Source organism: Acipenser ruthenus, chromosome 9 (assembly GCF_902713425.1).
Source record: "Acipenser ruthenus chromosome 9, fAciRut3.2 maternal haplotype, whole genome shotgun sequence".
Lineage (NCBI taxonomy): Eukaryota > Metazoa > Chordata > Actinopteri > Acipenseriformes > Acipenseridae > Acipenser > Acipenser ruthenus.
Window position 1 is genome coordinate 16,863,413 of NC_081197.1, and position 15,076 is coordinate 16,878,488.

The 15,076-nt window shown below is 39.9% G+C and overlaps 2 protein-coding genes across 4 annotated transcripts in view; one reads left to right on the forward strand and one right to left on the reverse strand.

Moving 5' to 3' along the window:
* The window catches only part of LOC117406241 (retinoblastoma-associated protein-like), a 90,229-nt gene that overhangs the window by 25,195 nt on the left and 49,958 nt on the right, over nucleotides 1-15,076 (forward strand). For all 3 annotated transcript variants that reach the window (XM_059031275.1, XM_059031277.1, XM_059031276.1), the window contains 5 exons: nucleotides 448-564; nucleotides 1,140-1,196; nucleotides 1,304-1,347; nucleotides 1,450-1,526; nucleotides 2,269-2,468. In XM_059031275.1, coding sequence (XP_058887258.1) covers nucleotides 448-564; nucleotides 1,140-1,196; nucleotides 1,304-1,347; nucleotides 1,450-1,526; nucleotides 2,269-2,468 — 495 coding nt within the window. The remainder of the gene's footprint in view (nucleotides 1-447; nucleotides 565-1,139; nucleotides 1,197-1,303; nucleotides 1,348-1,449; nucleotides 1,527-2,268; nucleotides 2,469-15,076) is intronic.
* On the reverse strand, nucleotides 8,521-11,527 carry LOC117406032 (lysophosphatidic acid receptor 6-like). Its single transcript, XM_059031279.1, has 2 exons — nucleotides 11,328-11,527; nucleotides 8,521-10,284 (listed from the first exon to the last, which is right to left on the reverse strand). Exon 2 carries the CDS (start codon nucleotides 10,279-10,281, stop codon nucleotides 9,427-9,429), a length of 855 nt encoding a protein of 284 aa, XP_058887262.1. The 5' UTR covers nucleotides 10,282-10,284; nucleotides 11,328-11,527; the 3' UTR covers nucleotides 8,521-9,426.

The window sequence follows — 15,076 nt, forward strand, 5'->3', positions numbered from 1 at the left end:
TGAAGAGAGTGGATGAGGGGTGGGAGTGGTGGATAGGTACGGGACAAGCGAGCTGAACTGGATTTAACTGGGCCCCTAATATATTGGTAGCTAACCAGCAAAGTAATGAAAAACAACAACCACATTGCACTTTTATATAGCGCCTTTCAAGGCCAGGTTCCCTCAAAGCGCTGAAAACATTTTAGCAGAACAATATGATTAAAAATGAATAGTTTATAATTAATACAAAACATTTATATTTATTAGTTAGCTATTTGAAATCAATTCACAACCTTAAGGCAATGCACCAATAAATGCCTTTTCAAACAGATATGTTTTTAAATTAGATTTAAAAATTGGGGCAGACTGCTTGTGGTAAAGAATTCCAAAGGCTAATGATCATTTAATTAGTTATTGTGGTGTCCTCTTTTTGCAAAGATGGTAATGTATTTTCATTGCTGTTTTCAGAACTGCACAGTGAATCCTTCAGAAGACGTCGCCCAGCGGGTGGAGTGTCTGGGAAGGGCTTTCAGTGACAGGTTTGCACTTGCCGTCGGACAAGGCTGTACGGAAATTGGATCTCAGGTAGTGAATGACTTATTGAACAAGTGTACTGCAGTGCTTGTGTGTTCAGCATTTCAGCTTTTTTAGGAGATGGTATTAAAACTCCCATTGCATTTGCCTTTCTTCATGTTCCAGGAGCAAATTATGCCTTATTCTGGAACGCAGCCCAATTTATCCTTCCTGTAAGCATCAGTCACAGTGACAGGACAGTGACAGCTATAGCAGAATGCCACCTTACCATCTAGTTAAATAGTGGTACCCACCAGACCTCTAGCTGTGGCATCGTCTTATAAAGAGTCTAACCTTTCATTACCGTTCATAACATTAACCATTACATAGTGCAAAAAATACATATCAAAGCTGGAGCCAGCCATATGGCAGTGGCAGTATTCTATAACTTACCTTAGCAGTCTAGCAAGATTATTTATGGCAACCTTTTGCTGTCTGTCAAAAAATGGCTGCATCAGTTTCTTCTTTCAACACCTTGTGTGAGGCTTAGAAAAATTAGTTATCCACAGCTTCGGAGAATGCTAAAGGTTGAGGTAAAACCAATAAGGAAAATAGTTTAAAATTGCTTTATTTGTCTCACTCTCTAGAGGTTCACACTTGGTATCCGATTATACTACAGAGTCATGGAGTCAATGGTGAAATCAGTAAGTCAATCGGAATATATCCCAAATATAATTTTACCTTTCTGGGTGTATCTTTCTCTTCCTGTGGTATACATGTTTTAATTTCTCTCATTCTCTCTTTTTCTTAGGAGGAAGAGCGACTATCCGTACAAAATTTTAGGCAAGTCTCAAGGTCAGGTTTTCTATATTGAGTATTATTGATTTGTATTAAAATAAAAAAGCACACCTTTTTTCCCCGATGAGTTTTTTAAATTTCATATTTTTATTATTTCAGCAAGCTGTTGAACAACAATGCCTTCCACACCTCATTGTTAGCCTGTGCTTTGGAAGTTGTCACGGCTACATATGGCTGTAAGTAGTTTTCTTCAGTTTCCTTTGTTGCACTCCTGAATTCAAGGTGCTCATCGTTGGCATTGAGCAACTGTAGTCAAAATGATGCATTTTCTAGTTCCTTTTTAAACTAATTTTGCCCCATTATACAAAGGATTCCAGTACAGTCACTTTACTGTGGTGTGTTGTGTTCTGGACGAGTTGGAATATGTGTGTGCGTGTGTCTTCTGGGGTATGCATTAACTGCAGCCTTACATTTTAACTTATGTTTGAACTACTGTACAAAAACTTGGTTACAGTAAAAACTTCACTTTCCTTATTTTCCACCTGAAAAAAATCCAACCATGTTTTTTCACAGCCATTTAGTCCTGTCTAAATAATACTATTATCCGGGACGTTGCTACACTCGGTGTAGTTAGCCACTATGTTCACAGAGTCTCCTCCCACTAGTACTAAGGTGTTCCATTTTTTTTGTTTTCTGTTAATCTTCCTTTTTCTGTCTCTTGTGCTCTCCCTTTCCAAAGCTGACTCTCTCCAAATACAGAGTATTGTATTTATTAATAGATTTACCTTCCAAAAATTCAGTTGACAAATCAGTAAATTGGTAGGTTAGGTTGAGGGGAACTAAGACGGTGCTGAGAAATCCTAGAGATCAAGAATCCATTTGCTTAATTTTAGTTTTTATATTAAAATGTAAAATGTAGATACATCTTCCTATTAAACCTAAATCTTTAAAAAATGAAAAATGTTTTGACATTGTCAGGGAGCCCTTTCAAGAGTGGTAGCACGTCTGAGACAGACCTCTCGTTCCCATGGATACTGGATGTGTTTGAGCTGAGGGCCTTTGATTTCTACAAGGTGATTGAGAGCTTCATCAAGGTGGAGCCTAGCCTTAAGCGGGATATGATCAAGCACCTGGAGAGATGTGAACACCGCATCATGGAGTCCATTGCCTGGAGATCGGTAAGCTGAGCCTTCAGGCTTTCCTCTGATTGCAGGGTTTTTGTGGAAAGAGGAAAATGGCGGGAGCAAACCAGAAGTCTTTTATCCTACAGTGGTAGCTGCTATTGAGATTTTAGTAAAAAAAAATGAAATAACACCCGTGCAGACACTTTTTTAAATGGGTTTTTAAGGTAAACGGTAGCGGGGACTCATTTAAAGTAGAAGTTTCCAAGACTCCTCCAGGATATCTTGTTGTTCCATTCCCATGGTTTGAAAGTCTGACAGGAGGTGGACTGATTTTTAAATCCTTTAGTGGGGCTGGGGCTTTCCAGACTAAATGCTTGTATTTTGCTGCTGTGTTGCATACTCAAACAATCCCAAGAGGTCCCAAACAGATGGACACAACCTCATTTATAAGGCAGTGCTTGTCTCCATCTTAAACATTCTTCTCTTTCGTGTGTGTTTGCTGCCATTTGTGCCACCCCATATGGTGTAAAACTGCTGTTTTTAACTGCTGTCAGGAAACAAGAAATAAAACAAAACCAAAATATTGCCATCAATTACGAAGCATATTTGAGTAAGAAAGCCTCTGTGTGGGGTTAATCTGTTGCTTCTCGTGACAGAAAGGTCTGTTTTGATTTGATTCACATGAACGGTTTTGCTTGGAATACAACATTGTCCTGACAATACAGGTGTTATGTTTGAGTGCAGTGTAGTGTACACCACTTTTTTTTAAAAAACAGTAAAAATGAATACTTTTATGACTAATTTGAACTCCTGACTCAAGACAACAAACCATCTTGTAAGTTTTGCTTGTGTAGCAGTATCTTAATATATTTTTTGCTCTACATGTTATAAGTATATCTGAATTGAGAGGGGCTTGATTGACTGCATTTGAGTAGTATTTTCAGGAGCAGATTTTCAAAACAGTTCTGTTTTTTGGTGCAAATTATACATTGGACCATGTAAAAGTGCTTGTGTATGTTGTTTTTGAGTTGACTATTTTTGACAACAAAAAATGGTGAATTGGTTAGTGTGATTCGGGGAGTGTTTTGAAGGTCAGATTTGATGGAGTAACCATCAAAAGGAATGGTAAATATTTAATGTAATTGCCATGGGCAGGTAGCAGGGTGGACTTCCATCTACAGGCCACTCTCATGACTTGTAATGGTTAAAAAAAAAAAAAAAAATGCATGGCTTGGTTTGTCTAATTCACTTTTTAGAGAGTCTACCCAGCAGTGATGACCAGATGTCACGCAAAGAACTTTCCAAAGCAACTATTTATCAGCTAATGCTCTACATATATTTTGCATTGAATCACAAACTGCTTGCAACTGTGTCGGCTGTATCTCGTCGTTACTATCAGGACAATCTTCCATCATTACTGTAATTGTAGTACTATTGGAGATTCTGCCCGTGTAGTAAAATGAGGTTAATACCATAGAACATTTGCAGAGCATCTGGATGTATTTCATTTGCCAGTAATGACCTTCTTAGTTCCTTCTGTGCGAAACTTGCAGTGTGTTCACAGTTCACAGTTTATTCAGCAGCACTCATCTTTGGGGAGTAATCTGGTTCCTGATCACTTTCTGAAGCAAGGTAAAACAAGCAAGTCTTCTAAATCTGAAAGAGATTGATATAGTGCTGAAACAGAAGGGTGTTAAAGCCTTTAATTTTCTGTGAATCCTAGGTGACACGATGAGTGAATGGTGTTTGTTGAGATATACTTTGTTTTTGATCACAAACACTTTTTAGTTTTTTTTGCCAGATTTAATGAAGGTTTCTCTTGAGCTTAACTGCATACAATGTAAAGGTTTAGCCGTTTGCGTTGGCTGCTGCATACACATGTGACTGGGTTTGAAAGGAAGTGGTAAGAGGTTTTGAACAGTGTTGGAGGTGTCAAATGTGCAGAATTTAACTATTCCAAGAATTGTGTGAAAAAAACAAGTGTGCATCTGAACCAGTAGATACAATTTGTATTACATTGGTCAAGGGTCTAAATTTCACAGTGATTATTGTAAAGTGGTACAGTATGGATTAATAACTATTCACCTATAATAGTCAGTAATGTAATAGTCCAATGTATAACTGATAATTGTAACTCAACATTGATTCACATGCAGAAGGGTAAGACATGGGAATGGCATCTCTGACCAACTAGTTTGTAAGCATTAAGTAAATTGACATGTGAAAAGGATCTGTATCATTGGTATGGGCAGAGCTTATGGTACTTTTACTCTGAGAATTAAATATTACAACTGTGTCCCAAATATTAACACGGTTACTCTGTGTGCTCTGTCTGTCTATACAGTGAAAACATGACCAAAGTATGGCAGCCATATTTAGTCACAAGAAGTGAAGTGTATCTTGAGATTAAGGAGATTACATGACATTGAAAATACAAAGGCCCAATCAGAAATGATTACAGAGATATGAACAGTGGGGGTGTGAATGCATATGTACTGAAACATAAGCTTCCCTCTTGATGAACAGCCAAATATGGTCTCTGCTGTCCACATACTTGTGGATTGTGCTTATGAATCATACTGGTATACAAGAAAAGACAAACATGATAGTGATGCATGGAGCAGTCATTCATTACACAATGACTTTTACTAGACGACGCACTGTGTGGTGGACATGCCAAGTATTCTAACAAGTGACAGTAATAAAAAAAAAAGTATATTGGTGACATACAACCCTGCCAGCGATGTATCAATGAAGAGGTATCTATATAATGAGTGTCTCGCCAGGACCTTCATACATGTTATGCAACTGTATAAAAGTTTGATGTACATATAGATGCCTCCATATGCCCCAGATTATCACAAGTTGCTCTCTACAGATGTGCCATATATAAATACAGACGGATGGACATATGCTTGTACGTCCGTTTCAGTGGAATCCTCTTATGCCTTGGATGTGCATCGCCTGCAGGATACCACTACAAAGGACTAAGAAGTGTTTTTTTTTTTTTTATTTCTCTTAATGCATACAGTTCACTTTCAAAGACTGACAAGCGTGTAGTAACTTGGCCAAATGTCAATTACACCATTAGTTTTTATACCCAGTCATTTTTCTTATTGCAGTTTTTACAGCAGCTTACATTAAACAGAGTATGTACTAAATATTGTTATAGGCAAATTAATTGCTTCTGTGAAGGTCTTGTAAATAGCACGACTAGTTTAGCTTAAACTTGAAGAATATCATACATATTGTGTTTGTGTCGGGCATTCATATTTTCACTAGTTAGTACTTTCTTCTATTGAGTTTCAACAACACCAGAGCCTGTTTGTGGCATTTAGTCAGAAAACTTCTGTTTAGAAAAACAAACTAATTGCCTTAGCAACATTAAGTTGCAAGTACTTCTGGGTTGCCTTGTAAACTGTGAAACTAGCCTGAAAGGTTGGGGAGGAAGCAGGTTGAAATAGATTCGTATGCTCACAATGCAGTATTAGAATGGACAACAATGGACTTTCCTTGGCAGTGATTTGGTAGTTTTTTTTTTTTTTTGTGAAAAGAAAAATAAAGTACAATTGATTCTGTGTAAAGTGTGGAAAACATTGGGTTCACATTTTCTGTTCTTAATCCCCACTGGTCCTGGGTTCCTTTTTGTTTTTTAATTTTCTTTTTGTACGATAAACAAAATACAACAAAAAGCCTCACACTGGAGTCCTCTGTGGATATAATCTCCTTATGGTGTTCATCCACTTGGCAAAAGTTCCTCTTTTTTTACAAACTGTAATATTTTGAGAAGCTAACGAACCTTCTTATTTGGTTTTGCCATCCTGCATTATCACATGTATTCTGTTTGTCTGGGAAAGCATGTATAGTACACACAAGGACAGTTGGTTGCAACAAACAAATAGCTTTATTTGAATCCTTACTTCAGATAATTATAAAATGTTTGAAGATGTTACAAATGGGCTGCTATTAGAACTCATCTTAACACTGAAATCCTTTCACAAAAAAAAAAAAAAATGAACAACGAAGTGCATTTGTAGCAAAAGACATTGACACAGACTTATGGTTGAATCATTGGTCTAATACTAAGTTGTGTTATATATATATATATATATATTGTGATAAAATCGCACTCACCACCGTTCGTTGCCCCTTTAAAAACACGACCCAACACAGAAATGGATTTTTGAAAGCGCGGTTGCGCTATTTTTAATGAAAACACAAAAACTAAATAAACAAAACAAACACCTAGCTCTCTTTGAGAAATAACTAAACAGAACAGGAACCTAAACTAAAACAGGACAGCTAAGCTGTTTACCTGTACAAAAACAAAAGAAACAGAACAGCACACACAAAACAAAGGCTTCACTCTACCTTTTCTTTTAATTACGGCTGTACCCACACACCAGCACAGTCGGGCCTCTGCCCTCTTCAGCAGCCGCCTTGAGCAGACTGACTGCTTTCCTTTTAAACCCTGCACCTGGCTCTAATTTTCAATAATAGCCCGGTGCAGGTACTGATTAAACAATAAAACAATTAACAAACCAAAAGTGTGCCTTCCGCACATGTTTTTTCAGCAGAGAGGTTTTAACCCCCTCCCTGCCATCTCACACATCCCCCCCCCCATGTCTTTTCAAGACACCGGCCATACAACGGCCACATCCCTCCACCCTTAAAAGACCACCCACCCTCAAGTCCACAAATGTCAATTTTCGCCCTCTTCCATGGGCGGGCTTGAGGGTGGGTTGGTCCCTCCGGCGTTTCCAGGGAGGGACCCAGGACCGGCGAGGAGGGACCCAGACGGCTTGTCCAGGGCGACCATAGCGCGGACCGGTGAACGGGAGACAGGACTGACAGGCAGAGGCGTGCGCCTGTGGACCTGCGCAGCGACCTCTGGAATTCCAGGTGGAGCGCAGCACGATGCAAGGGGAGCGGAGCAATCAGCAGGGGAAACGCTAGTGACCTCTGCCCCTTGCGTAGCGACGTCTGGGATTCCAGGGGGAGTGGAGTAAGGGACCAGGTAAGCGACTGTGCCTGGCAGTGCTGCGACCTGGGAGCAAGGTCCAGCGCAGAGAGGTCTGGGCATTCCGGCCAGGTGTCCACGATGACGGGACTGGGGACCTCCCTCGGCAACGCCGGACTCACTTGCATGGATGATGGTTCTGGGAGAGGCGGCTCCTCACCTCTGGGCTCTGGTAACGTCAGCTCCACCCCCTCTGGCTCTCGGGACGGCAGCTCCACCCCCTCTGGCTCTCGGGACGGCAGCTCCACCCCCTCTGGCTCTCGGGACGGCAGCTCCCACTTTTGTAGCAGCCGCTCCAGTTCCGTTGGCTCCCGCTCTTGTATTATCAACGGGGCCCCGCCCAGCTCCTGTCTCTGCCTCTCCATCTTTTTTATCTGCTCCACCTGAGCAGCGGTGTTTTTATTGAACATCTCAATTAATTCTTTAAAATCCATTTGGGTCTCCAGGGGCGCCCACACTCGCTGCCACCATATGTGAAAAAATCGCACTCACCACCGTTCATTGCCCCTTTAAAAACACGACCCAACACAGAAATGGATTTTTGAAAGCGCGGTTGCGCTATTTTTAATGAAAACACAAAAACAAAATAAACAAAACAAACACCTAGCTCTCTTTGAGAAATAACTAAACAGAACAGGAACCTAAACTAAAACAGGACAGCTAAGCTGTTTACCTGTACAAAAACAAAAGAAACAGAACAGCACACACAAAACAAAGGCTTCACTCTACCTTTTCTTTTAATTACGGCTGTACCCACACACCAGCACAGTCGGGCCTCTGCCCTCTTCAGCAGCCGCCTTGAGCAGACTGACTGCTTTCCTTTTAAACCCTGCACCTGGCTCTAATTTTCAATAATAGCCCGGTGCAGGTACTGATTAAACAATAAAACAATTAACAAACCAAAAGTGTGCCTTCCGCACATGTTTTTTCAGCAGAGAGGTTTTAACCCCCTCCCTGCCATCTCGCAATATATATATATATATATATATATATATATATATATATGTGTGTGTGTGTGTATATTATATATATATATATATATATATATATATAGTTCTACTGAAACTGTTGCTTTTTTTGCCTGAATACTTGATACCTAAAGATATGTGGAAAATGCACTTCATCTGAGTGAAGCTGGGACTTGCTGGTTCGTGTTTCTTCATTTCCTGGCAGTCATTTGCATAGAACATGAACTGATTTGTGTTTTCAACAATCACACTTCCAAGAAACGGCCAAGTAGACCGCCTTACTTGCACACTTTATTTTTTTTTTTTAAATATATATTGTTACCCATTGCTACTGTAACACCTGGATTACACCTTGTTGATTCAGATCTGTCCATAAATATAAACTTTTTTTTGTGTAAATCTTTCTACACACACTATGCTCACTGCTTCAAATGAGGGTCTTATGATGCCAAATTTAGACAGTTTGAATGGCTGGTCTGTGGTCAAGGTCACTTGGCATGTAAACCATAAATGTATATCTTTTTGTTGAAACATTTTCAAATTACTGACAATGTAATTATATAATTGTGCTGGTATCAGTAGTTGCTCCATTACCCAATTCACTTTTGAATGAGATACTAGCTTCAAAGTGTGAATTCATAACCAAAATTAATTTCATTTTAATGATTTTTCTTTTTTTTTATACTGCATGCTAAAAATAAATGCTTGGCTGTTTCAATACAATTTGCATCAATGATATCATTTTGAAGGCCACAATATGCTAAGACAATAGTACAGACATTTCCCCAGTGTTTTAGAACTCATATTATCTATATAACTGCAATTCTGAAAAAAAGACTGCACTGGCTTCAATGGCCAATGCCATGCTGCTTTTTTCTTTTAATGTGGAACAGTTTGAGAAGTAAGTGAGAATAAAATTGTAGAAGGGACAATGAATGAATACTCACTTGTAAAATATGTGCTAACGTAAATGCACTGACCATTTTTAACAACTACCCTTTAACATAAGCACCATCCAGTCTCTTCACTGACTTCCACTGCTGGCGGATGACTCTTTGTGAAACATCTTGCTGGAGGAGTAATAGATGAGAGGGTTGAGACAGCAGTTCATGGTGGCCAGAGTGAGCACCACAGGGTGCAGTGCCTGATTGATCTTGGCCAGGGTGCAGTTTTGGACAAGCTCTACCTTGGTGAGGGTGAACCAGAAGAGGTTGAGGTGATAGGGGGCGAAACAGATAAGGAAGACCATGATGACGGAGTAGATCATTCTCATGGTGCGCCCTTCCCAGGGCTTGCTGGGAGCAAGGCGAGAGGGCTGGCGCAGGGTCCTGATGATGCTGCAGTAGCTGAAGAGGAGCAGGAACAGGGGCAAGAGGAAGGCAGCTTCCACTAGCAAGAGAACGACCAGGATGAACAGACGGTTCCTTCTGGAAGAAGGGTCAGGCAGGCAGGGCTGGTGGCGTGTGGCAGCCATGAAATGCAGGAATGGTAGGGAAATGCTGAGGACCAGGATAAGACACCAGACACCTACGCTGATTGCCCTGGCTGTCCGTACCTTCCTCAGCCGCTTTGCCAACGGGCAGACCACAGCAAAGAAGCGGTCCATTCCAATGCACACCAGGAAGAAGATGCCCCCGTACATGCTGATGTACTTGAGGGTGAAGGTCAGAAGGCAGAAGGTACGGCTTGGGGTCCAGCGATTTGCAGAGTGGTGATAGTAGTAGATCCGCAGGGGCAAGGAGGCCACGAAGATGAGATCTGCCACGGAGAGGTTAGCCATGTAAATCGCTGTGCTGTTGGCTGTCTTGGGAGAGCCGCAGAACCGTCGCAAGGCCAATCCGTTGCCCACCAAGCCAAAGATGAAAATGAAGCTGTACATGACCTGGTGAAAGACAAAGCGGTAGCTGGTGTCAGTAGTGCAGTTTAAATGGCTATTTGCCAAAGTGTCGTTTCCCGAATCCATGGGTACTTATTGATGATACTTTGTCACTAACAGGTGTGTAGCATCTCCTAGATCTGGTAGACTGGAGTGTGTGTATGCAAATTGGAAGATCGAGTTGTGTGTGGTGGGTTGGGTTGGTTTGGCGGGGGGGGAGGCTCTTGACAAGCCAATGGAAACCATAGATCAGTACATCCCTTTTTTTTATAATTTAAGGTGCAAACAGAACCACAGCAGTTGCTGTGCTGTCCAGGAATACGGCAATAACATTATATTTGCTTCAAATATTTGCAATGTGACGAGAGCTGGTGTGATCAGAAAATGTATTTCTAATTTGAGATACCCAAGTACGAGTGCAAAAACAAAACAAAAGACATTCCAGTTTTTATGTTTCCAGCAAGACAGTTCCCACAATAAGGTGGACATCTATCTGTATGAAAGGTTTAGTTCAGAGAGGGTACAAATGCAATTCCGTCATGCAAGACTGCAGGGTGTTTCTCTAAAACAATGTTTGAAATGAATTAGACTGAGTACTGAATTGATGAATTCATGAGCTTTAATGAAGGCATTAATGAAGAAAAAAATAAAATAAAATAGTCTACTCCAACAAAAGACACGGTGAACAGGGTACAATAAAATGTAGGCATCAGTACATGTAAGTTCAGATCTGAAAGAGAATTCTGTATGACAAAATTGGATAACGAAGCAGTGTGCAATGGCCTCTAATGAATCGAGAATGTGAGCACAATTGTCCATATTTAATACCATTGAGATTTCTGTAGAGCTCACATCAAGCAGTGTAAATGATAAAGGCTATCTTCAAAAAAATTCACACAGCAATAAAATGGCATTCTGTATTTGAGCAGCTGTGGAAATACCCCAGGTTGAGTCATTCTACTTAAGCTGTGATGTAGCCAGGTGGAATTGCAGTAGGTAAGGTGTGTCAAACAATACTTGTACTGCATGATGTACTGTGAAATACTCACGTAAACTCTTCCCTTTTGACTTTTATTATCCTTGACTGCAGCTGTATTGCATCCCCCAAGGTCCTTGCTTCCCAGCAAACAGTAAGAATGCCTATTCTATTATGGCTCAACTATTACGGCTGTACACACGCACACAGTCGGGCTTCTTCACAAACACAGCAGCCCAGAACAGACTGGCTGCACACTTTTTAAACCTTGCACCTGGCACTAATTTACAATCATTACCAGGTGCGGGTGATAATTAAACAATACCCTTAGCAATAAACGTGCATGCGCACATGTTTTTGGCATTGAGGATTTTAACTCCCTCCCTGCCTGTTATATATATTAGTGTTGTAAATCGAACCCTGATATGATTTTATAAGCTTGTTTCAATTTCAAAAAGAAAACTGGACAGGATTTATTGATTGACACTTAACAGCAGCCAATAACTACCTGGGCTGCTGATTGGTAGATGGGGGCATCCGTGGCGGGTTTAATATCCTAGAAGATCTCAACTGATATTGTTAACAGAGTGAACATTTTGCGAGAGACCAAAATGAATAATAATAATAATAATAAAAACATATATACCATAATTACTGCAGCGGATCATGTACAATAATTTTGCATTCTGCTGGTGGCAAACTATTTTGTACAACCTGCAACGTTTCATTGGATCACATACGTCGAGCTACGATCCAGTGGCATTTAGACTCAGACAGCTATCAAAAATGAAAAAGGTAGCGGATAGTGCTTTGCTTCGCTTCAAAATGAAAACGTTAAAAAAAAAAACAGCGGCACGTGACAACATACTAATGCTAAATATTATTAGTTTCACTCAAGACAGCTGGGACTGATTTAAAACAAAATAATATGTATAAAATACATTAACAAAGCAGGTTACTCTTGATCTCTGCATCATCATCCTGTATTTGTTCACAGATGCATATTCTCAGTAACTTTTACAAGCAACACAGATTACGTTCTTGACAGTAAATTAATATATACAAGACACGTTTTTAATTTCATGGACTATTCGATTTCATTAAAATATTATCGATTTGTTATCGTGGGGTCCCAATCGGTAAGTAATTTGATTATTGTTACAAGCCTTATTTATTTTATTTATTTATTTATTTATTTATTTATTTATTTTTATATATATATATATATATATATATATATATATATATATATATATATATATATATATATATATATATATATATATATATACATACATACACACAATACATTAATTAGTGGTTTGCAGAAGTATTCACCCTCCTGCAAAGTTTTCACATTTTGTTGGCACCTGAGCGTACTCCACGATGCTTTCAAATTAGACTATACATGCAGAATCTACACAAACTACTCCACATTGATAAAGTTAAATGCATATATAATATAAATGAGTAAGATTTACAGAGAAAAACAGATTAATCTCAGTTGCATAAGTATTCAACCCCTTTGCTACTGCAGCCCTAAATCAGCTCAGGTGCAAATGATTTGAAAGTCACAAAATTTGTGAAATGGTTTCAGCTTGTGTGTACTCAAAGTGGTTTAACTTGTAGATAATTTCTCTCGGGTATATAAAGACTTTCAAACTGCAACTCACATAGTGATCCAACAAAGCAACCATGAAGACCAATGAGTTTTCTAAACAAGTCAGGGATATAGTGGTAGAGAGGCACAGAGCAGGAGAAGGGTACAAGAAAATTTCAAAGGTGCTGATTATCCCTCAGCACAGTGAAGTCCATCATTAAGAAGTGGAAGATGCATCATACCACCCAGACACTACACAGATCAGGTCGCCCTCCCAAACTGAGCAGCCGGGCAAGCAGGAAACTGGTTCGGGATGTCACTCTGAAGCCAACAATGACCTTGAGAGATCTGCAAAGTTCTGTGTCTGAGATGGGAGTCAGTGTTCACACATCAACCATAAGCTGGCCCCTACACAAAGCTGGCCTGTATGGACAGGTGGCAAGAAAGAAGCCATTACTCAAAAAGCCTAATCTTAAAGCACTATGGAGTTTGCGAAAAAGTATGTAGATGATACTGCAGACGTGGAAAAAGGTTTTGTGGTCAGACGAGACAAAAATTGAACTTTTAACTTTCTAAATTCCAAGCGTTATGTCTGGCGCAAGCCCAACACTGCATGTCACCCTGTCAACACCACCCCACCTGTCAAGCATGGTGGTGGCAGCATCATGTTATGGGGATGCTTCTCTCCAGCAGGGACTGGGAAGCTTGTCAAGATAGAGGGGAGAATGGATGTTGCAAAGTATCCTTGAGGAAAACCTGCTTGAGTCAGGCAAGCCTCTGAAACTGGGGAGGAAATTCAAATTTCAGCAGGACAATGACCCGAAGCACAAAGCCAAAGCCACACTGGAGTGGTTGAACAAAAAGAGAATTAATGTTCTTGAGTGGCCCAGTCAAAGTCCTGACTTGAATCCAATCGAACATTTATGGCGAGACTTGAAGATTGCAGTCCATCGATGATCCCCAATAAACTTATCAGAACTGGAGCAATTTTCCTGTGTAGAATGGGCAAAAATTTTACCATCTGACTGTGCAAAGCTAGTACAGACCTATCCAAAAAGACTCATAGCAGTAATTGCTGCAAAATGGTGCTTCGCAAGTACTGATTTAAGGGGCTGAATACTTATGCAACCAATTAAATTTCATGTTGTACATTTTCTTTGCAAGTTTTGCTGACATTTAACCTCCTCCTCATATAACAGTGTTCATTTTAACCACTACAGCTTTGAATAAAAAAGTTAGTTTGAAAAACTGTGCATACATTATTTGTAATTCAACAATGTCATATGACATTATTGGTAGGGGGTGAATACTTCTGCAAACCACTGTGTGTGTGTGTGTGTGTGTGTTTTTATATATATATATATATATATATATATATATATATATATATATATATATATATACACATACATATATACAGTGCCCTGCAAAAGTATTCAGACCCCTGACCAATTCTCTCATGTGACTGAATTACAAATGGTACATTGAAATTTCGTTCTATTTGATATTTTATTTTAAAACACTGAAACTCAAAATCAATTATTGTAAGGTGACATTGGTTTTATGTTGGGGAAATATTTTTAAGAAAAATAAAAAACTGAAATATCTTGCTTGCATAAGTATTCAACCCCTGTGCTGTGGAAGCTCCCAGTTTACACTGATGAAAGAAATTGCCTTAACGAGGACACAATTACCTTACCATTGGCCTCCACCTGTGAACCATAAATGTTGCTGTCACATTTTCTGGATAAAAACCCCACTGTTGAAGGATCATTGGTCAGGCTGTGAATCTGAAGGAAAATGAAGACCAAAGAGCATTCTACAGAAGTTAGAGATAAAGTAATACAAATGCATAGATTAGGGAAGGGGATATCCCAGTGAGTGTTTGGATATCCCAGTGAGCACAATTGGATCAATAATCAGGAAGTGGAAGCTGCATCACACCACTCAGGCACTGCCAAGAAAAGGCCATCCCTCAAAACTCAGCGCTCAAACAAGGAGACTTGTGAGAGAAGCCACAGGGAGGCAAACAATCACTTTGAAGGAGCTACAGAGTTCAGTGGCTGGGAGTGGAGTAATGGTGCACCAGTCAACCATATCAAGAGCTCTGCATAACACTGGCCTGTATGGGAGGGTGGCAAGAAAGAAGTCGTTATTCAAAAAGTACCATCTGAAAGCACGTCTGGAGTTTGCCAGAAAGCATGAGTGACCCAGCTGCGATG

Coding starts and splice junctions, on each gene's coding strand:
- LOC117406032 (XM_059031279.1), bottom strand. CDS start 10,281: ATGTACAGCTTCATTTTCATCTTTGGCTTGGTGGGCAACGGATTGGCC.